At 43.7% G+C, this 22623-nt stretch overlaps 1 protein-coding gene across 1 annotated transcript in view; it reads left to right on the forward strand.

Moving 5' to 3' along the window:
• Positions 1–8363: 8363 nt before the first annotated feature.
• The window catches only part of LOC138265131 (gastrokine-1-like), a 50886-nt gene continuing 36626 nt past the window's right edge, over positions 8364–22623 (forward strand). The window contains exon 1 of the mRNA XM_069212672.1: positions 8364–8432. Within this exon, the coding sequence (XP_069068773.1) occupies positions 8364–8432 (69 nt within the window). The remainder of the gene's footprint in view (positions 8433–22623) is intronic.

A 22623-nucleotide genomic window follows, 5' to 3' on the forward strand; every position in this document is an offset into this window, starting at 1 on the left:
TTTTCGTTGTACATTCCCCCAAAATTCTATTGGACATTTGTTATACCCCACTATCTTTAACCTATCAGAAAACACATTAGGTCACCTAACTTTCACCCCATATTATTTTACAAGTCTTTGATTGGTTCTCCGATTCGATGTCTCCAGGGGTGGCACGTCCGGTATGATTTCATCTTTCTGTAATTCTTTGCACATCTTTTGGTCAGTAGCTCCATTGTCTTCACCGGTTTGAATGACCTTGTACATTACATTAATCTACACTGTTTCATTTTGTTTTAACATCACCCTACAAGCAATGAAAAATTCATGGAAACGGATCTAGCATGGTTACATTCGTCTTCTAACTTGGAAAAATAGAAAGGTTGTGTCCTTTTGTGAGTCAGCATACTGTAAAGTTGGAAAAATACATTTAATATGAGAGCCAAGCAGCTAAGCTTCGGCTCATGCTAACTTAAGGCCTACAAGGATTTCAGCACAAATTCAATAACGCAATCATTAATAATTAGTATAAAACTATATAACATTTTATAAACATTTTAGTCATTATTATTAGTCCTCGTATACATTGGCGGCCACTCCCTGTGGTCGCATTTCAGATACACGTTTAAGCAAATACTTTTACAGTTTCTATGCAGCATTATCACACATTAATTCATAAACATTTCTGTTAATATAGATTATATAAGCTACGCTCTCTCAGTGGCATACAGTGGGATAGAGTATAGTGGAATGTTGAAGACTGAAGTGACATAGAGTGGAGGGGGGTATAGTGTAGTAGCATACAATGGAGTAGTGTAGATTGGAGTGGCGCAGAGTGTGGTGCCATAAAGGAGAGTGAGGTAGAGTGCAGTGGCATACAGTGGAATAGTGTAGCATATAGTGACATACAGTGGAGTGTTGTAGATGTAGATTGGAGTGGGATCAAGTGGAATGGCGTACAGCAGAATAGCATACAGTGGAGTGGAGTCAAGTGCAGTCGAATAGAGTGGAGTGTAAATAATGTAAGTAGTGTTGAAGTTATAAGAGTTGTGATGCTTAGTTATATATTGTGTTCTGGTATCCTGTGGTACACTCACAGTATACCAAAGTACATGCTGATAAGAGGCAGTTTGTGATTGATAATAGCTGCCTTTACAAAATGTAAAAGGCAGCCATGTTGTTTTCAGTCCACTTTTGCTGTGATCTGGGTTAGGGACTCATATATAGGTTAGTAGTAGCTTTTATTCTTTTACCATACCTTTTGCCACTTTATTAAAGTGGTAATTGGAAGAGAAATTAATGTAAATGTTTCTATATATATTTACAGGACTTAATGGAGAACATTTTAAAAAAAAATGTTTAGTTTGTATTGTCATTTGTAGGTATTACTGTGGTTCTCCATAGAGTTTTTTTTAAAGAATCGAATATGTTAAGATTGAAAATACATTGTAGCACACTATATTTGCAGAATATAGGGGCAGTTTTACAAAGAACTGGTGCAGCTCGGCACTGCGCCAAAATTAGCAGCGCCACGCTGTGTCAGTTCAGAAAAGCAGGGATGCACCATATTTACAAAAATACAGCTCATCCCTGTGTTTCCCCCTGCACTGTGCTAAATTAGCTGCCTAGCACCAACGTAGCCAACCTTGCGCCATGGTGCAAGGATGGCTGCATTGCGGGGAAGATTGTTTTTGTGCAGGAAGGAATACCTTCCTGCACAAAAACAATCTTCAAAGGCGATTTGCTCTTTCTATGTGTGCTGCAAAATGGAGCACACATAGAGCAAAATATGGGGAGAAATGAAAGCTTCTCCTCGTTGCACACTGCACGCCTGGGTGGCGTTACATTCTGGCACTGCCACATATTTACGATTGCTTGCACATCGATGGAACGCTCACAGCAACACCCATTGTAGGTCGCTTACACACAAAGTGCTGCGTGTGAAGGGACCATATTTACAAGGTGCCATTAAGCCACAAAATGTGACTTAACGCTGCCTTGTAAATATAGCACAGTGCACAGCACCACCAGAGCATCACAAAAATTGAAGCTCCAGTTGCACTTGGGGCTTGTAAATATGCCCCATAATGTATTACAGTGTATTTTTAATTTGTTAACATATTTCTTTAAATTGTTTTAAGGACCGAAGAACTCCATATTTTTTTGAAAATATAGAATAATTTATAATAATTTTCACACCCTATATCCACTTTAAATGTTAATATGTACGGAAAATATATCAAAACTAATACTTATCGCTATCTAATGGCGCAATGCAGAACACAGCCAAAGTGTAGCAAAAACAACATGGATGCCTTTAGTTTTTGTAAATAATGCCATGCAAAACACACAGACGAAGCCAGATCTCCTCGTCTTTCTCCTTGCTTTTTTCTTTCTATCTATCTATCTATCTATCTATCTATCTATCTATCTATCTATCTATCTATCTATCTATTTACCTACATCTATACATCTTTATCTCTGTATCTGTCATTCTCTCTTTATCTACCTTTGTATATATTTCCGTGTCTTTTGATGACCGTAACAGTAAGCATCGTAGACACAGAAATATAGCAATCGCTGGAAATTGACCTTCTGCTATAAGTAACTTGATATTTTACTTAACTTGCCTACAATTGAAAATCATTAGGCTTTTAAAAGAGTCTCTAGTTCATCATTTGCCACTCCATTTCAAAACATTTTTTTAATGGCTGAATTGCATTATTATTAATTGTAACTAACAACGTTTATGTTGTGGGGAGGAGGACAACTCAAAAGGACTATTTCTATGCAGAAAAGGACAGCTCTGTTCATTGCAGTAGTGTGGACACTGCTATCAGTATAGTGAGGAAGTGTCGAGTAGGGTTGGCGATGGCAGAGGAGATCAAAATGGCTTTTTTCCTTCTGCTGAAACACCATCAGGATTTGCGATTTCTGGGAATGCAGTTTGAAATCACGTCTTCCTCAACAATGCATAGCCAATAGGTTGCTCAATGTCTATGGCGTTTTGGGTGTGGAACTGAATTCTGAAACGGTAGAAGCACAGCTCACTGAAGACGAAATTCAAGTTATTAGTTAGAGTCTATATATTTGCTTGAAAGTTTCTTTGGGGACATTTGATTTTTTTTGCCGGGTGATGGAAGCAGAGAATGTTCATGAAAGGATAGGCTTTGTTATACTAGAGGTGCTGCTGGGGCATCGGGTTGTATACTTGAAAGCAGCAGTCAGGGTGGATCTGAAGGCGTGAGCAGAATGCTGAGAAACTTCAATGAAGAAGTCTTTGGGCGATGTGCCACCGTGGAATGTACAGACGTTTTCAGATGCTTGAAGGAAGAACCTGAGAAAATGATACGGTTTTGCAGCGTCCGGATACCGTCACTGGTTACAAGCCGCGCTCTACAAATCCACCTTACTTCACATATTGCAAAAAAAGATGCTATAGCAGAATAGATTTTAAAGGGGGCTTTAGGGACGTGGCAAAAGATTTTGGAAAATTACTCTGAACTATACGGAATTTATCTGATTATTTTTGGGACATTCAGGGAGTCACAGATGTTAGGCACGAAAGGGGGAACGTTGAAAATAGTGGAATGTGAGAAGTTAGACATTAGGCTGACGAAATCAAAAGCAGATCATCAGCCTCTAACAAGTTTCATGCAAAGGTTCTCAAGCTGTGCTTGTCGAGTTTGTAATAAGGGATACACTCTTTCAGTATTGGTGAACAATAGAGGGAGCAGGATAGGTGTTCCACATAACCAGGGAAAATGTACAGGGACGTGTGGTCCCGCATGCAATAGAAGACACTTTGGCCCTGAAGGTAATATATATGTCGGTCTCATGGATTTTCTGTCCCCTTCAACCCACATACTCTTCATTTCATAGAGACTGTGTGATGGCTCTAGCAAAAAAGGAGAATGCAGGGATTATTTGAGAAGCAGTCTGGATTGAGTGTTGAGAGAGCACAGGTAGAGTTGTGACGTAAAAGTATATAAATGGATTTGTGACACTGAGCCAGCACATGTATACAATGCATGAATATAGTTGGTGCAGTGCGCACATTAGGGTGAGAGGCTTTAAAACTAATGGAAATAGACAATGAGAAGAGAAAAGAGACCAGAGTAATGATGGCTTTCTATGGGTCTGAAGGTTTGAACAGATGATCACTTCAGGGGAATCAGGGTCTGCATTAACGGTGGTGGAGCCCAGTGCAACCTCTTTTTTGGCACCCTCGTGATCTCCTTCTCTACTAATTCCCTCACTACCACTCTCCAACAGTGCCTCTCATCTCTCCATAGTCCCACTCATACATTTCATTCTTTTAAAGTGCTACTCATAGTCCACTCACACTCAGGTTTGTGATCTGCATGGTACACAATCTTTGCAGCAGGCACATTATACCTCTCCCCTACTTTATGAAGAGATAAAACTGCCACTAGACAAATTTCTGCTCTCTTACCAGCACTAACATTAACCCCTTCAGTGCGGGCGTTGGCCAGTGGGAGTGGGAGTGGGAGTGGGAGCACCAATAATGATTGTTGGACTGGGCGCAGGAGGTGCTAAAGACTGTGATGAATGGTATGTGACAAGGTGTTTGAGTGCCTTGAAAGAACGTGCTGATTGATGGAAGAAGCGTAGGTAAGGTGGCCTCTGCTGTTGCACGTATCACACACACACACCAGCAATTTTGTGACTGTCTATGTAGTCTAGTTTTTTAGAGCAACAGTTTAGCCAATAGCAGAGATGGCATCTTGATGGATGACTGCTGCTGACGTCACTCTGGTTATAGAGGACAGCTCTGACATAGGATCAGAGACTGAGACAGCAGATATTGAGACAGCATCTGAGGGATAGGACAATGGCGCAGACTCTGGGAGTGATTTTTCAGTTGGAGGAGTGCCATTGGATAACTCCTTCCAGTAAATTGTGAGGGAGGTGATGAGGGCAGTCCTGTTCTCCCTTCGCAAGCACAGTCTGTGCAACAGGGCAATAGTGGGTTAGCCCAACCCAGAGAGCAGGTGAATGTGGGGGCAAGCACAGAGATGGTGCTCTCTTGGGAGCTCCCCAAATTAGTTCAGCCCCAAATTCCACTGCCCAAATTGTATTGTGGAGACATCAAAATTATCTATCACAAAACAAACTGGTTTTGTAAGGCAGGCACCTGTGTTTTTGGTCCTGGGTTCGGCGGCTATATAGGGAAACATACTAAACCCAAACATTTCTGGAAACTAGACATCCGGGGGAGTCCACAGAGGTGTGACTTGTGTGGATTCCCCAAAGTTTTCTTACCCAGAATACCCTGCAAAGCTGAAATGTTGAATAAAAACTCTATTTTTCTTGCATTTCTGTCACACAAACTACAGGAATATGCTGCGATCCACAAAGTTCCTACCACCCAGTGATTCCTCACCTGTCCTGATAAAAACACTGCCCCACTTGAGTGCCTACACCTAGTGCCTGCGTAAGGAATGGATCACCCCAGGGTCAACAGTTGCCTCATGTAAGTACCAACATTGACTGTTGTGTGATCTATTCCTGTCGCGGGCACTAGGCCTACCCCCACAAGTGAGGTACCATTTTTATCGGGAGACTTGGGGGAACGCTGGGTGGAAGGAAATTTGTGGCTCCTCTCAGATTCCAGGACTTTCTGTCACTGAAATGTGAGGAAAATTTGTTTTTTTGGCCACATTTTGAGGTTTGCAAAGGATTCTGGGTAACAGAACCTAATCAGTGCCCCACAAGTCACCCCATCTTAGATTCCGCTAGTTGTCTAGTTTTCAAAACTGTGCAGGTTTGCTATGTTTCCCTAGGTGCAGGCTGAGGTAGAGGCCAAAATCCACAGCTAGGCACTTTGCAAAAAACAGCTTTGTTTTCTTTGTGAAAATGTGATGTCTCCACATTGTGTTTTGGGGCATTTCTTGTCATAGGCACTAGGCCTACCCACACAAGTGAGGTATCATTTTTATCGGGAGGCTTGGGGGAATGCTGGGTGGAAGGAAATTTGTGGCTCCTCTCAGATTCCAGAACTTTCTGTCACCGAAATGTGAGGAAAAAGTGTTTTTTTGGCCACATTTTGAGGTTTGCAAGGATTCTGAGTAACAGAACCTGATCAGAGCCCCAGAAGTCAGCCCATCCTGGATTGCCCTAGGTATCTAGTTTAAAGAAATGTGCAGGTTTGGTAGGTTTCCTTAGGTGCCAGCTGAGCTAGAGGCCAAAATCCACAGCTAGGCACTTTGCAAAAAACAGCTCTGTTTTCTTTGTGAAAATGTGATGTGTCAACGTTGTGTTTTGGGGCATTTCCTGTCGCGGGCACTAGACCTACCCACACAAGTGAGGTATCAATTTTATCGGGAGGCTTGGGGGAACGCTGGCTGGAAGGAAATTTGTAGTTCCTCTCAGATTCCAGAACTTTCTGTCACCGAAATGTGAGGGAAAAGTGTTTTTTTGGCCACATTTTGAGGTTTGCAAAGGATTCTAGGTAACAGAACCTGATCAGAGCCCCACAAGTCAGCCCATCCTGGATTCCCCTAGGTATCTAGTTTTCACAAATGTGCAGGTTTGATAGGTTTCCCAAGGTGCCGGCTGACCTAGAGGCCAAAATCCACAGCTAGGCACTTTGCAAAAAACAGCTCTGTTTTCTTTGTGAAAATGTGATGTGTCCACGTTGTGTTTTGGGGCATTTCCTGTCGCGGGCACTCGGCCTACCCACACAAGTGAGGTATAATTTTTATCGGGAGACTTGGGGGAACGCTGTGTGGAAGGAAATTTGTGGCTCCTCTCAGATTCCAGAAGATTCTGTCACCGAAATGTGAGGAAAAAGTGTTTTTTTGGCCACATTTTGAGGTTTACAAAGAATTCTGGGTAACAGAACCTGATCAGAGCCCCACAAGTCAGCCCATCCTGGATTTCCCTAGGTGTCTAGTTTTCAAAAATGTGGAGGTTTGGTAGGTTTCCCTAGGTTCCGGCTGAGCTAGAGGCCAAAATCCACAGCTAGGCAGTTTTGAAAAAACACATCAGATTTCAATGTAAAAATGTAATGTGTCCATGTTGCCTTTCCTGTCGCGAGCATTAGGCCTACCCACGCAAGTGAGGTACCATTTTTATCGGGAGACTTGGGGGAACACAGAATAGCACAACAAGTATTATTTCTCCTTGTCTTTCTCTACATTTTTTCCTTCCAAATGTAAGACAGTGTGTAAAAAAAACGTCTATTTGAGAAATGGCCCGTAATTCACCTGCTAGTATGGGCACCCCGGAATTCAGAGATGGGCAAATAACCACTGCTGCTCAATACCTTATCTTATGCCCATTTTGGAAATACAAAGGTTTTCTTAATACCTATTTTTTACTCTTTATATTTCAGCAAATGAATTGCTGTATACCCGGTATAGAATGAAAACCCATTGCAAGGTGCAGCTCATTTATTGGCTCTGGGTACTTAGGGATCTTGATGAACCTACAAGCCCTATATATCCCTGCAACCAGAAGGGTCCAGCACACGTAACGGTATATTGCTTTAAAAAATCTGACATTGCAGGGAAAAGGTAACAGAGTAAAACACTGAGAAAAATGGCTGTTTTTTTCAGCTCAATTTCAATATTATTTTTTTCAGCTGTTATTTTCTGTAGGAAAACCTTGGAGGATCTACACAAATGACCCCTTGCTGAATTCAGAATTTGGTCTACTTTTCAGAAATACTTAGCTTTCCTGGATCCAGTGTTGGTTTTACACCCATTCCTGTCACTAACTGGAAGGAGGATGAAAGCACCAAAAATAGTAAAAATGAAGTATGTCCCAGTAAAATGCCAAAATTGTGTTGAAAAATGTGATTTTCTGATTCAACTCTGCCTGTTCCTGAAAGCTGGGAAAATGGTGATTTTAGCACTGCAAACCCTTTGTTGAGGCCATTTTCAGGGTAAAAACCAAAAGCCTTCTTCGGCAGCCCTTTTTTCCAGTTTTTTTGAAAAAAACAAAATTTTAGGTGTATTTTGGCTAATTTCTTGGTCTCCTCCAGGAGAACCCATAAACTCTGGGTACCTTTAGAATCCCTAGGATGTTGGAAAAAAAGGACGCAAACTTGGCGTGGATAGCTTATGTGGACAAAAAGTTATGAAGGCCTAAACACGAACTACCCCAAATAGCCAAAAAAGGTCTCAGCACTGGGGGGAGAAAGGCCCAGCAGCTAAGAGGTTAATCATCAGAGTTATCTTGACATCTTTATTGTTGCCTGAAACTGCTGGACTCACAAGGGAGTTAATGTGCCTTTAACCCCAGAAGTTACTTTTAAACACAGCACCCACCACCATAGTCAGCGACTGGTGCAGCTGCACTTGTCGCACCGCCCTAAAGCCGGCCCTGAGGGGAATGAACATCACATCGTGAAACTGATGGACGTAGTGCGCGAGGATGTTGAGAAACTCTTGATGGCAATGCCGGACGGGTTGATATTCGACCAGGTATTTCCCTGGTGGGCTGGAGGCTGGGTTTAAAAGCCCATGGTTTTTCCTGGTGCCTCTGTCTAGTTCCCCAGCTCCCCAAAGCTAATTGTATCAGGCAGAGGAAGGCTTCTCGAGAGAGAGCGAGAGAGAGAAAGGGAGGAAGTGGATTGAAGGTAGAGAGAAAGCTGTCAGAGAGAGAGAGGAGAGAAGGAGAATGAATGGAGGGATGAAAAGAGAGAGATTCATTTGCGTGATCCGATAAAGGGTGAGGGCTGGTTTGAGCATTTTGGTAAGGATTGCTTTTGGTTCGGCAGTTGGGCCTTGCTCCAGGGCAGGATTTTTTTCCTGAAGGCAGCTTGCAAGTAGGAGACGCTTACAAGCTGGAGGAACTGCTTGGTCCCTGAATGGGCAAGTCTGGTAGACGGGGAGAATTGGGTTGTCTGCTCAAGGAAGGAAAGGAGTTCGAGCTGAAGGGGAATTAAAGATTTGCAAGCAAGGTTCCCCTAGATACTAAATCCAATGTGGCTTTAGGATAAGAAACTTGGCAGGATTTTTGTTAATATTAATGAGAGCAGTTTAAAGCATTGTTGGGATGGGCGTTTAAGAGTTGTTGGGTTGCTGAGTATTATGTTGTTTTAATTTGGGTGGTTCGTTTTTAGTCGGAAAGGCGTGCCCAGTGTTCTGTTTATTGTTCATATCGCTCTTTCTCATTAAAGCAGCCTTTTTCACAATCTCCTTGTGTGTTGTAATTGCGCCACCTCACCCTATGTCACCACGAGACAATATCACGTAACATAACCGAGTGAGTTTTGATCACTGTGGCCAGCCCTAAACTCCCAAACACAGCGTCACTTATTAACTGTATAAGCAACGGCAAGAAATGCATTTCAACACACTCTGTGGCTTCTAGTATTCTGATGCTTTCCTACACGCTCAGGAAGGTGCCATTCACATGATAATAGCTTAAATACAGAGATTCTCCAAAGCAGAAGGATCATTTGCATAAATCTGCAGGCCATGACCTAATGATTAGGACAGTGGCAAAGGCAGGTATATTCACATTATTCACAGCAGGTCCAAGACTATTTGATCATGTTGGAGCCTGGAGCACCCTGTAGTGGGACCACTGACAGAATATCGGAAACAAAAATATCATGTGGACAGAATATTGTGTCAAAAATATCAAGGGCCAATTTATTGAGAAGGTAAGTACAACAGATAAGTATAGATTTACTATTCTTAACTCCGCCTCTATGTACTTTTAAGGTATATATATTGTCAAGGTACATATATTTGGAGTTATACATAGTAAACCTTTGCTCAACTATATAAACTTATCTCTCACAATATTTGTGCCCTTGATATTCTTGACAGAATATTCTGCCACAAATGTTTTTCTCCGATATTTTGTCTAAACACCCTGTGATCGGTTATGCTCACGGCCACTGGAATTATGTGGCAAGGGAGAACCAAATGATGTGGCAGAGTGGAATAATGCATAAAAAAAGGCAAAGTATGCACTAACTATTCTGTCATTTTAGAACATTTTGACATGTTAACTGGGAACAGGTTTCACCTCGTTAATGTCAGTTTAATACTTAAATATAACAATCAGCTCTTTAGAGGGAGTCAGCTAGACTATGGAAAGGACCTGCCACAGTGCAGAAAGAAGGTTTGGTACCACTTTTAGGGACATTTGATACGCATAAACTCGCCCAATGTTTTTTTGCTAATTATGCAGCAATTGATGGACTTTGTGGCAAGTGCATGAAATCTATAATTATGTGGGACACGCTGAGACTGCAGAAACAATTCCAGTGGCTCTGGTTATGTTGTGTGCTCCAAGTTAGTTGTGTACATATTTGGGCTTGAGTTCTACCACTGATTAGTGCATTTATTTGTATTATGTGAGTGCAAGATCAGTGAATACTAATGTACCGTAGCCATAATGTGACTTCAGACAATTATTCGACCATCTAACCATCTTTGGTGAAATGGGTTAAGGCACGGTGTGAGAGATGCTTAGTGCCACTCAGTTATAAAATCCTACATCAGAAAACTAAAGTAGATGGGAAAAAGTATTACTTTTGATAACTGATTTGATGTTAGGCTGGTGGAAATTGGTCAAATTCCTACATTTGGTCATTCAGCTGTTAAAGTCTGTGTCACCTTTGTCCTTTGTGCTTGCAATGTTGCTAGTCTGCATTCATTTTCGATTTCATGACTGCGTTTATTCCGGATTTTGAAAATGGGAATCATAAACACTTGTTTAGAACATATTTACTGAGAATAATGCAATTTTAGGGGTCTCAGATCTCACAACCATTTGCTGCAGAAAGCAGTACTAGACAAAGCATGCAGGCTCATGAGGTAATCATCCAATAGAACTGCTTAAAAGCTCCTATGATGAGAAAGCAGGCAGATTACACCAATTTGCGTACATAGGCTATTAAACAGCAGGAGTGCTATCAAAAAGTTTTTTTTCCCAAGAAAGATGAGGAAATGCCTTCACACCTCGCCAACAACAGTCACAGAAGTAACTGATGTAATTTAACTAAAATCTGCAATAGGCATCTCGAAATTTGCAAGAGTTCTCCGCAAAACGTTTCCAAGCATGTATCCTATGCCCTGGATGTGCCAGCAGAGTGCCTGAAAAATCAGAAGGCTGTCAAACAGGGCCAACGTGTCTAGTATGAGCCACCATTATGGCGAATTCCGAGAAGTGTGCCTGCTAAGCAGTGGCATCGTGAACCCCGGCATTCACAGCTTAAGCGGGGTGTGCTATTGATAAGTATATTTATGAGCCTTTCATACTTGCAGCTCTGCAGACAAAAGCTCTATAAAAAATCTAAGGGAAAACCATAACAGAGGCCAGAGGTGTGACGATAACCATAGTAAGTAAAAGAGGATCAAAAGGTGACATGATAAAAGAAAGGGAAATAATGTACAGAGGCGGAACGTCAAAGGGTGCAGCAGGCGCAGTGTCACCAGGGCCCGACGCACGTGGGGACTACTGAATACTGCTTATTTCTGTATTTTGTACTTCAAATAAAAGTTGGGAGACCATTTCCTTCCTTGAACTAAGGTCCATGATACTCTGCCTAAGCTACTAAGGCCCATATTTATGGGGCAATGACAGAGCGCGACGCTGTGCTAAAATTGGCAGTGACGCGCTCCATCATTTTCACAACGTAGGGATGCACCGTATTTAAGTGAATACGGCGCACCCCTGTGTTGCCCCCTGTGCTGGCGTTAAATTTAGCTGCCAGCGCCAACGCAGGCATCCTTGCATCATCGTGCGAAGATGTCTGCATTGAAAGGTGTAATTGTTTATGTGCGGGAATGTGTCCCTTCCTGCACATAAAGAATCACTAATGGCACTTTGGCACTTCTATGTGTGCTGCACAGAAGTGCCAAAGCATAATTTTCAAAGATTGTTTATGTGTAGGAAGGGACACCTTCCCGCACATAAACAATCATTTCAGGTATTTTGCTCTTGCAGCATGCATAGAAAAAGCAAAAAACGAAGAGAAATAAAAATATTCCTCCTCCTTGTGCCTTGCTAACACCACGCCTGGGGGTGGCGTTAGATTTTGGAGCTGCATCAGGTTTACGAAATCTTATAAATCTGAGGCAGCGTCAGAATGCAATCGGTGTTGCTGTGGCATGCCCACAACAACACACATTGCACGCCCCTCTGACGCAGATAACTTCGTCGAAGGTTCCCATATTTACAATGAGGTGTAACACGACAAACAGTATCATTACACCTCCTTGTAAATATGGAGCACAGGCTAGCGCCTCTCGAGCATCACATAAAGTGACGCTCCAGTGGAGCTAGGGACTCTCAAATATATACCCCTAAAAGTGAGAGAGAGACAGAAGGGAGTGCGAGTAAGGGTAAAACAAAGGATATATGAAAGAAGAAAGAAACCGTGACAAGAAAACAGGGCCAAAATCATGAGAAGATGGATGTGAGAGTAAAAGGACTGATGAATGGAAGTGTAAAGCAAACTTTGCATGGGTAGGTGAAAGAAAGAATAGCTGGATTGATGAAAGGCTGGATGAATGTGTGGATGGATGAATGAATGGCAGTCTCGACAGAAGAATGAGTTGCTAAAAGCAGGGTGAAATGATGGATGGATGGATTGAAAAATGGGAATGTGGATGGGATAATGAAGGATGAATAGCTGGCAGTGTGAATGGAAGAATAGAAGATTGGATAGAAGACTGTAATGAGGAAAGGGTAGACAGAGAATTATAAAGCAAGGATGAATGTAATGGTGAAAGATAGGCAGATGAAAGCTTGAAAAGATGGATAGATGGATTGATGGCTTAAAGGATTGATTGATAGATGGATGGAAGGTAGGATAAATGTACCTCATCTGGGGTGTTTAAGAGGTTAACCCGATGACCATTGTGATTCAAGTGGAGGTTATTTTGATTTTTTGACTGCTCCCTTACTGCTAAGTCAAGTTTTGTCTGCTATTGCGCCTCAGAAAGTTGACATAATTCCTCATGTACTCATCCATGCTGAGGCAGACATGCATGCTTACACACACACTCCAATCAAAATAATGCTTGGGTGCATGCAGACACATAGACACGAGCACCCATTAGCATCTAGAAATGTGCACCTAAATAAACAGGCAGTCACCCGCTTAGCTGGTAGAACGTGGTGGTGATCAGGGCCACCTGTAGATGAAAGCAATGGAGGACGGAGGGAGGATTGGACTCTATGCTGCAGAAGAATGACTGCCCTGTTTGGTGGACCTGGGTGCTGCTGGTCAGAGCAGCAGGGACCTGTGAGGCCTGATCAACAACACCCATGATGCTCGAGTCCTTGTGTGGAAAAAGGCAGTGGTAAGAGGACAGTCAGGCTAGAGGTTAAAGAATCAAGAGGCACTCTATACAATTAGCAATGAATGTGGCATGCTCTGGGTTACTGGAAGATCCCACAGCCACCTCTAATAGGCTGACACTGGAAAGTGTCAGCCAGTGAGAAAATGATATGTGCCTTTCATCTTAGGAAGAAGGGGGAGTTACTAAGACTAGTGGATTCCCCCTACTCTGGGATGAAATTGGGAAGAGTAGTGCGAAGCCCTGATTGACAGTAAGCCCCAGGGACTGCAGGACTGAAACTTAAAGTGCCAATGGACTTTGATCCACCAAAATGTCAGGGGAAGCAGAAGTGACATCACCGATTATTTGACCTATGATTATTTCACTATAAATGACATCACTTAACCTCACTCCTGGTGGCATAAAAGGAAGTAATGTCATAGGACCTCAGCTCTCATTCCATCACAGAAAGTGGTTTCACCAAAATAATAAAAAGTACACTAAGTGTAATATGAAAGCATAAGTTTACAAATGATAATTTAACAAAAAAAAGATGCAAGAGGAGACATAAGCCTGTTTTAGTATTTAATCATATACCAACAGGGTTGTTGCGTGGTCAGGGACACAGACAAGACACTCCCAGAGATAGACTTTATCTACCAGACGCCCATGCTATGTTGCCCAATGTGAGCTCCCATTGTCCTATAAATGTCTCACATGAATGTGAAGCTCATCTTTATAATTTCTCACACTTGCAGTGATAAAGGGTCTCTCAGAGTGTCAAATGTAAGACATAACACACAGCAACAAAGAAAACATGAAAAAGTCAAAAACACTCACAATGAAAACTTGGAAGTTATTGTCCGCAAGCTTGGGGTATCTAAATGTACAACTCATGTAAAATGAAAAAGTACAAGTCGCAGAAAGCAACATGCTACCTTAGATTACTTAAAGAGGAGGTAGGGCCAGAAGGTGTCATTTTTAGGGTCGAGCCTATGAGTGCAAGCATTAGCGCATGTGTCTCACTTGCAAGACTCTGCTGTGTCCAGTACAGGGCTTGCTCATCATTTGTTGGCTTGCGTGGCACTCTTCTGTACAGCCTGGTAATTTGTCAAGGCACACCTGGTATCACTTCCATTCCTCAGTGTGGAGCAGGGATCAAGCACTAATTGATGCAACTTAATTAGTGCCCGCCCGCTGTTCCCGATGTGATTGAGGTATTATTTGTTGTTTTTAACTTCGCGTGCCCCAGAAACAGAAGGCTTGTGACTGGCAGAAACGTGCCCAGCAGGCACAAAATTGCAAAGTTTTATTTTTTAAAACTAACTTTATTTTATTTTGCCAAGTAATCTTTTCTCAGTTTCTTGTCACGTTTTCTTTTGTTTTTGCCCGTGGCCGCTGTTGTCAAAAGATGACAATTAACTTGTTTGAAATATGTAAGACCTATTGCATTGCAAAAGCTTGCTTGGATTTATCTCACTACTAATGCATCACTGCTTAGTGTTAGTAGCAATAGAAAGTCCCTGAAAGTATCACACAAGACAATTAAATGGCACACCTGAACGCACTAAGAACAATGACATGTCGCAATGTTGCATATTAGCAATCTCAAAATATGGCAGCTATTTAAAATGTGGACCTACTGTGACTGTCTGCAAGGCTGTTGGCAGCAATGTACACAACCCCAAAAGGAACAGCTGGGGTTCAGCAGCACAGGATGACTGCCACAGACTACTGACAAGAGTCCTGGCATCTCCTTCTCACTGCTATCTAGCATCAGCAGCCATTGCAAATGTCAAGGGAAGGGGGGGGCAACGACAGGGGAAACCAAAAAAACACTTACCTTTCTTGTTGCCTTTGCCTCCTCCCACCTAGCATGAAGGCAGTGTAAGGACTGGTCTGAGTGGCTTGGACTGCCGCTCAGACACTGCCCTGGGGTGCAGTTTCTCCAGCCTGGCTGTTCAACACAGCCAGGTTGCAGAAACCTAAGTGCGCATGTGTGTTTGGATGCGCACTTAGGTGGTGTTGGAAATGGCCCTTTTTGCAGGGTTATCCCCAAACTTTTTGCCTTCGTCCTCCTATTTTTTCAGGTCTGTTTTTCTAGTTTATTGTCTCTGCGCACTTTACCACTGCTAATCAGTGCTAAAGTGCAACTGCTCCCTATAGAAATTGTACTGTTGATTGATTTATCCATGATTGGCATATTTGATTTACTGGTAAGCCCCTAGTAAAGTGCACTAGAGGTGCCCAGGGCCTGTAAATCAAATGCTACTAGTGGGCCTGCAGCACTGGTTGTGCCACCCACATAAGTAGCCCTGTAATCATGTCTCAGACCTGCCACTGCAGTGTCTGTGTGTGCAGTTTTGACTGTAACTTCAACTTGGCAAGTGTACCCACTTGCCAGGCCTAAACCTTCCCCTTTCTTACATGTCAGGCACCCCTAAGGTAGGCCCTAGGTAGCCCCAAGGGCAGGGTGCAGTGTACGGTTAAGGTAGGACATATAGTAATGTATTGTATATGTCCTGACAGTGAAATATTGCTAAATTCGTTTTTCACTGTTGCAAGGCCTGTCCCTCTCTTAGGTTAACATGGGGGCTACCTTTAAATCTGATTAAAGTGCAGATTCCCTTTGGGAGCGGATGGACATGTGGAGTTTGGGGTCTCTGAGCTCAGAATTTTAAAATACATCTTTTAGTAAAGTTGATTTTAAGATTGTGCGTTTGAAAATGCCACTTTTAGAAAGTAGGCATTTTCTTGCTTAATCCATTCTGTGACTCTGCCTGTTTGTGGATTCCCTGTCTAGGTCAGTTTGACTGTTGGGCTGTTCACCCCTCTCCTCTAGACAGTGACACAAGGGAGGCTGGGGTGTAGCCTGCATATCTTGATTAGCCATCTGTGCTGGAGGGGAGGAGTGGTCACTCACACCTGGAAGGACTGTGCCTGCCCTCACACAATGCCGTCTCCGACCCCCTGGTGAGTGTCTGGGGCCTGGCCTGGACAAGGAAGGATCTTGCAAACAGTTGAGACTTTGCTTTGAAGTTTGCAAACTTCAAAGGCAGAACTGGGTATAAGAAGCAGACCCAAAACCCCAGACATTTAGAATCTTTCTGGAATCAAGAGGAACCTCTGCAAGGAGAAGAGCTGAAGAAGGAGTACTGCCCCATTGCTGTGTTGCTTTGCTGGACTGGCCTGCAGTTGCTGCTTCTGCCTGAAAAGAGTGCAAAGGGTGAACTTTGCTGTGTGTCCTGCTTGAGAAAAATTCTCCAAGGGCTTGGAGTAGAGCTTGCCTCCTGTTGGAAGTCTCAGGGACACCAAAGACTTCAGTTTCCTCGACCTGCAGACCTGGGAACTGTGTGTTTTGTGCTGTCCAAGAGGAGAAACCACCATGATGCCGTCAACTATGCTACTGGCCTGCACCGTGACCTGCCGATGCCACACGGAGTCGCATTGCCCCGCTTCGCACCGCGACCCTGGTCTCACCGAAGCCGCCATTGGATGACTTCACTGAGCCGCTGCTTGCACCGCAACCTGTGGGCCCCGCACTCTGGCTCCTGCTGCCACCGGCGCCGCTGCCTGCACCGTGGCCTGTGGACACCGCTCGCGAGGAGCACGAAGAACCGTCCGGTCCCACGCCGCAGCCCCGGTCCACCGACGCCAGCACCATCGGCTCCAGTGTTGTCACCAGGCATCCTTGCCTGCACAGTGGCCTGTGGACACCGCTCGTGAGGGTCACAAAGCACCGCCCTGTCCCGCACCGCTGGCTTGGGCCTATCGACCACAGCGCTTCCGCAATGACGCCGCTACTGCCTGCACCGTGACCTATGGACAACGCACATTGCACCGCCCTGCTTCACACCACAGCCCTGGTCTCACCGACGCCTCTGGACGCCATCACCGAGCCGTTGCTTGCACCGTGATCTGTGGGCACCGCACGTCGCATCGTCCCGCTTCGCACCGCAGCCCCGACGCCATCCCCGCCAGTGCACCTGATTTCATCAGCCTGGAGTTTGATCACTGATATGCGGGACTTCAAGGGCCCGACGAGTCCTGCACCGACTCTGGAACCGACGCCAGCGACTCCGCTCTCCGGAGCTCACCGCGAGGATCACGATGCCCTGCGATTCCAAGGTACTGTTTGTGGGTCTTCCCGACACCGCAGCTAGCCTGCGACGCCGATGCCAGCCTGAACTTTTGGTTTTGTTGTTCAAGACGCCGTGATAGCCCCAGGTGGAGATATCGACTTCAAGGAACTGTATTGTTAAGTACATCTTGCATATTTTTATTACAGTATGTTGGATTTTTTATTGTATTTGGTCTTGTTTTATATAGATAAATATTGGCTATTTTTCTAAAACTGGTGTGGTGTCCTTTTGTAGTGTTTTCACTTATTATTGTGTGTTATGTGCAAATGCTTTACACATTGCTTCTGAGATAAGCCTGACTGCTCGTGCCAAGCTACCAAGGGGGTGAGCATGGGTTATCTGAGTGGGTATCTCCCTTATCCTGACTAGAGTGAGGGTCCCTACTTGGACAGGGTGCAAACCGACTGCCAACTAGAGACATCCATTTCTAACAAGTGGACTCTCCCCTCCTCCCCCTCTCATGGCCGAGCTCCACCCCTCTCTTTACAAGCTGGCTGAGCCAGCAGCTGAAAAATTAAACGATAGCAAGCTATAATTTTTTTTCATCTGCTGGCTCTTAGCCAGGGGGGTGAAGCCCCTCCGCCATTGCGGAGGAGCCACCCCTGCTATCTAGTCCGGCCTAGATGAAGTAGGTGACTTATGTTTCTGCCTGGTGGAGTCTTGGGCCTGCGAGACCTTGAAGGGTATGTTACTTTCTCAAACTCTTAGCTGATGGGACATATTGAAGCAGCTGCCTGTTTCAGCCATGGCCTGTCCCTAGGCAAGTTTAGGGTGGAGCATCTACTGTTGGAATCCTAAAGCTGCTTTTATTTTCATGAAAAATGTCCTGCTTACTCTGCTCCTGGTGCTGTCTGAGTCAAGGGGATGCAAGGACAGTACCAAGTAGGGAAAGCTAGTGGTTGCTACTGCGACTGCTGGGGTTCTCCGAAATTAAGTCCATGAAAGTGCCCAGGAGTAACATTATTGTTGATGGTCCAATCCATCATAAGCGAAAGTCCCTTCACTAAGGAAGCCCAGGCCTTTGCCAGGCTGATGATGTTGCGGTACTAAGGGCTATGATACCTTCAGCATGGCAAACCCTGGCTAGGTATGGCATGTGCATCAGCACTTGAAAAGTGCCTGGTGCCCTGATGATATGATGAGTGCTTTCTTATCCTTGCTCAGAAGGAGTGTCAGTGTAACAGACACTCATCATGCAAAGGACAGCTAGGCAACGCAGGATCCATGGGGACTGAGCGGGGTCCCGCCAGACCATATTTTTGTCAGCCCTCCTAAAGCAATGGCCTCAAGTTTGTCAATATATTGTTTTTCCTTGCATCTAAGTTTTAGCGAGGCCTTTCTGCTTCAGGCACTTGTTTGGGGCTGGGTAGTTTGCAGGTTGAGAGTCACCAGTCAGTCAGGACCTACATGGGGAGTGGGCGAGGCGCCAAACCCAGGCCCTCTTTCCTGGAGGTGTCAGAACGAAGTGAGAGAGACGAAGAAAGATGTAGGAGGTGGGGCCAGGCCTAGGTGAGGAGGGGCAGATGTCGCTCCTTCCTCCTGATGCTAGAAAAGGCATCAGTCACCAGGGTCATGGCTGCCTGACAATCACCGAGCAGATGTTGTGGCTCCTGTGCAGGGTATAGCTTGGTGCGAGTACATCGAGTGGGTCCTAGCCAAGGGGAGCACTGCAGGTGAGTTTCGCTACCGTGGATTTGTCCCGACCAAAGTTTCTGGGTTTTGTGGCATTTTTATTTTAAAGTATGATTGTGAATGATGTTTGTATGTCTAATGCATGACACTGTGTGTGTGTGTGGGTGTGTGAGATGACAATGCCAAAACAGCAAGTACCAGAATGCACTACAAACACAGCTAGACGAGCTATTCACATGATGTGGGGCAAATGGGCCAATGGAGTTGTCATCTTCGCAGTTGTCCTATGTCAGTCTGAGCTTGTTTTCTTCTCTGAGGCTGTGACACTCGTTGATGTATAATCGTCAGACCTCATTTAAAGCAAATGCATATCCTAACATGTGTGACAAAATCTAAATCTATACAAGATATCAATATCTCACCTTGCTCTGTGCTAAGTTTGAGAAGCTAATTTAGTCTTGTTTTTGTACATAAAGCGACACTTAAATGGAATGCTAAAATTCGAGAGGGCAGAGCGTGCCCCTTTTGCACCCTTTGTGTTGAGCTCCAATCAGGAACACGTGGCCAGTCCCCTGGACGGAGAACTGACATCATAGCGCACCCTCCCCTAAGACACTTGGCTCTCCTCTCAGCCAGTAGGCCCTTTTAGCCTTGCTGCATTCAACTTGTGTTGTTCTCATCCAGAAACGTAGCTTGGATAGCATGACCCCCTGTGCAAGTAATGAAAATGGCCGGCCCATGTGACTTCTGTTTCAGTGATACAATTACAGCACTTATCAGAGTTCAATGGGCCCCAGTGACACTGCACTTACCGCACCAGTGGTACCGAGGCCCCGGTTCCTATCACTGCCCCAGGTATCTTTCCAGCACCGTAGTCAGTGGAGCAAAAGCCAGCTTCAGGACCAACTCCTCCAATTCCTCACCTCCCGATGAGTCAATGTGTGAAAGAGGGGCGGACTACCTGTATTCGAGCAAGCAGGAGGTTTATATTGATGTATTTCGAGTTTGTTATGTGCGCTTACGAGCTGTGAAAATTACAATATGTGTTGCCACTGAATCTATTGCTGCACATGTGAAGCAATTGTGGGAGAACATCAGCATTATTATGTGCTGGGGTGTCAAGAACTCCCCACTCTAGCAGCTTGAACAGGCATCAGTCTCACTGGGCTGTTCTCACCATCAAAAACATTGAACTTTGTGTGTATGGCTCCATTTGCTTTCATGGGAGACTGCTGGTCTCCAACCAGAAACTCATACCCACCACTGTAAGTGGTTAGTATGAAAGAGCTGTGGGGTGGAAGAACAAATGAAACAGGAGAGCTTGCGGGGTAGGAAGATAAGTAGTGATGACAGAAAGATAGATGAATGGAAGAATAGATGAATTAAGAGATGGATGAATGGATGGAGAGAAGGATGAATGGATGCTGGATAGAGAAGAAGAAATGGGGAAGAGTGGGTGGATCCAGAGCAAGATGGACAAATGGATGAAGAAAAGGATGCGTGAGTGCGTAGAAGGAAGGAAAATGCTGGATGGAGTGATGTTTCGATGGAGGGAAAGGAACAACAGAAGTGTGTTTATGGATGGATAAAGAAAGGAAGACATGAAAAAAGACTGTGAGAAAAATTATGGATAGCTGTAAGAATGGCAGGAAAAAATTACAAAGTAAGGAAGGAAAGGTGGGGAAAAAACTATAGGACGAATAGAGGGAAGGAAAATAAATAATTCCCTTAGAAGAAACAATTGCTGGGCTCGCTCATCTCACTCTCCCACCTATTGCCATTTGCGACGTGGTTCAAAGAAGGGAGTATTTTACGTTTTTGGGCTACTCCCTAATAAGGGAAATGGGAAACTGTAGGGCTTTTGTAGAATGGTAATGGGTAGGATGTCATCAAGCATGCTCAAAATGTTAATGCTAACCTCCACAATGACCTGGAGGGTACAAATTGGAAAGACGGCAAAGCAGACCCAGACTCTCATCCTTTCAAGTTTGGTAAAGTGTGTGTTTTTATAATGGAGAACAGTGACAGCTGTCATTTGGAGCACTTGGAAATGACAAAGAGTAGAAAATAGAAATTGGTTCTAGGTTAATAATAAATACTGTAACTCAATATACATTTATTTTATACATTCAAATATTTTCAATCATTTTTAAAAGTTGAATAAACTACAATAATTTACTCTGTTCTTTCCAATAGGGACATCTCTTGCATGGTGGTGAAGATTTCCACCTACAAGTGCCAAATTATTAGAATTAACTTTACCCTCTTAAATTCTTTTGTAGAAGACTCTACCACTTGTTTCGAGGAGGTGGGGACCTAAGTGTAGATCTATATTCAGAAATAGTTACTAATAAGTAATAAGTAATAAGAAGGTGTAGACCTAACCCTAAGTTTAGTAGTAAGTATGCATGCAAGTAAATATACACATTTTTTAAAATCTTAGTGAAAAAGGCCCTACTTATACAACCACACTAGGTTCATTTTTGAAGCATGAGAAATCAAGGTTCTGTAAATATTCTTAGTATATCATATGTTTTGCTATTACTGATATAAACTATGTATGTTACTGTTAGACCTGCCATCGAGGCATGGTATTCCCCCAAGGTTTTTGTCTTCACTTCTTTTGTTTTTCTGAGATCATTTCTGTTGACTTTAGGACTCAGTGCACTTTACCACTGCTCCAGTGCTAAAAGTGCTTGTGCTCCCAACTTCAAACATGGTAAAACCGAACTACACCTAATTGGCACATTTATTTTACTTGTAAATTATAAATGCAACTACCTGTATCCAGGGCATGCACATAAAATGCTACGAGTGGACCGGCAGCACTTCTTGTGCCAACAACTAAAGTAGTCTTTTAAAAATGTCTCATACCTGTCACAGCCGACTGCACTACAGTTTTAAACAGCAATTTTAACATGGCACAATAAACCTTTTGAAAGGCCTAAAACTTCCTTTTTAATACTTTTACATCACCCCTACATAGTGTCTTAGAACTATAAGCTTTAGGACCCTGTGCCAAGGGGCGGACTTATGAAGAACATTACATAATTAATATGGGAGGTGTCAGGGTGTAGTCTTTAATGGCTATTGGGATATTAGGAGTTAGTTACATGTTGTGCACTGATGAGTAAAGGCGTTAAATACGAGCTCCATGTGGTGTGGTGTGGTGTGCTCTTGTGCCTGCTACCGGTTTGGGGAGGATGCAGCACCCTAAGGAAGGTCAGACAGGTACATAGGTCAGGGTGCAGGGTAATTAAAAAGCAGTTCACGTGTATTTAGGCTTTCCATGTCCTGGCATTGAAAAACTACTAAAGTCATTTTTCCTTGTTGTAACTCTTACCTGTCCCATTGACTAACAGGGGCTTCCCTTATTACACTCGATATGCACTAAATCTGGATTTGCAGCAGATAGCGATAGGATGTATACACTCAAATGAATTGTAATTTACAATCCACTTTAATGGTAAAGCCAGATTTTAAGTCACAATTCAGAAAACGTTGCTTTTAGAAAGTTAGCATTTTCTTATCCAAACCATTTGTGCATTCTGCTAGTGTCCTTGGCTGTGAATAGCACTGCAGTTGGGATTTGT

This window comes from Pleurodeles waltl, chromosome 11 (assembly GCF_031143425.1).
Source record: "Pleurodeles waltl isolate 20211129_DDA chromosome 11, aPleWal1.hap1.20221129, whole genome shotgun sequence".
Lineage (NCBI taxonomy): Eukaryota > Metazoa > Chordata > Amphibia > Caudata > Salamandridae > Pleurodeles > Pleurodeles waltl.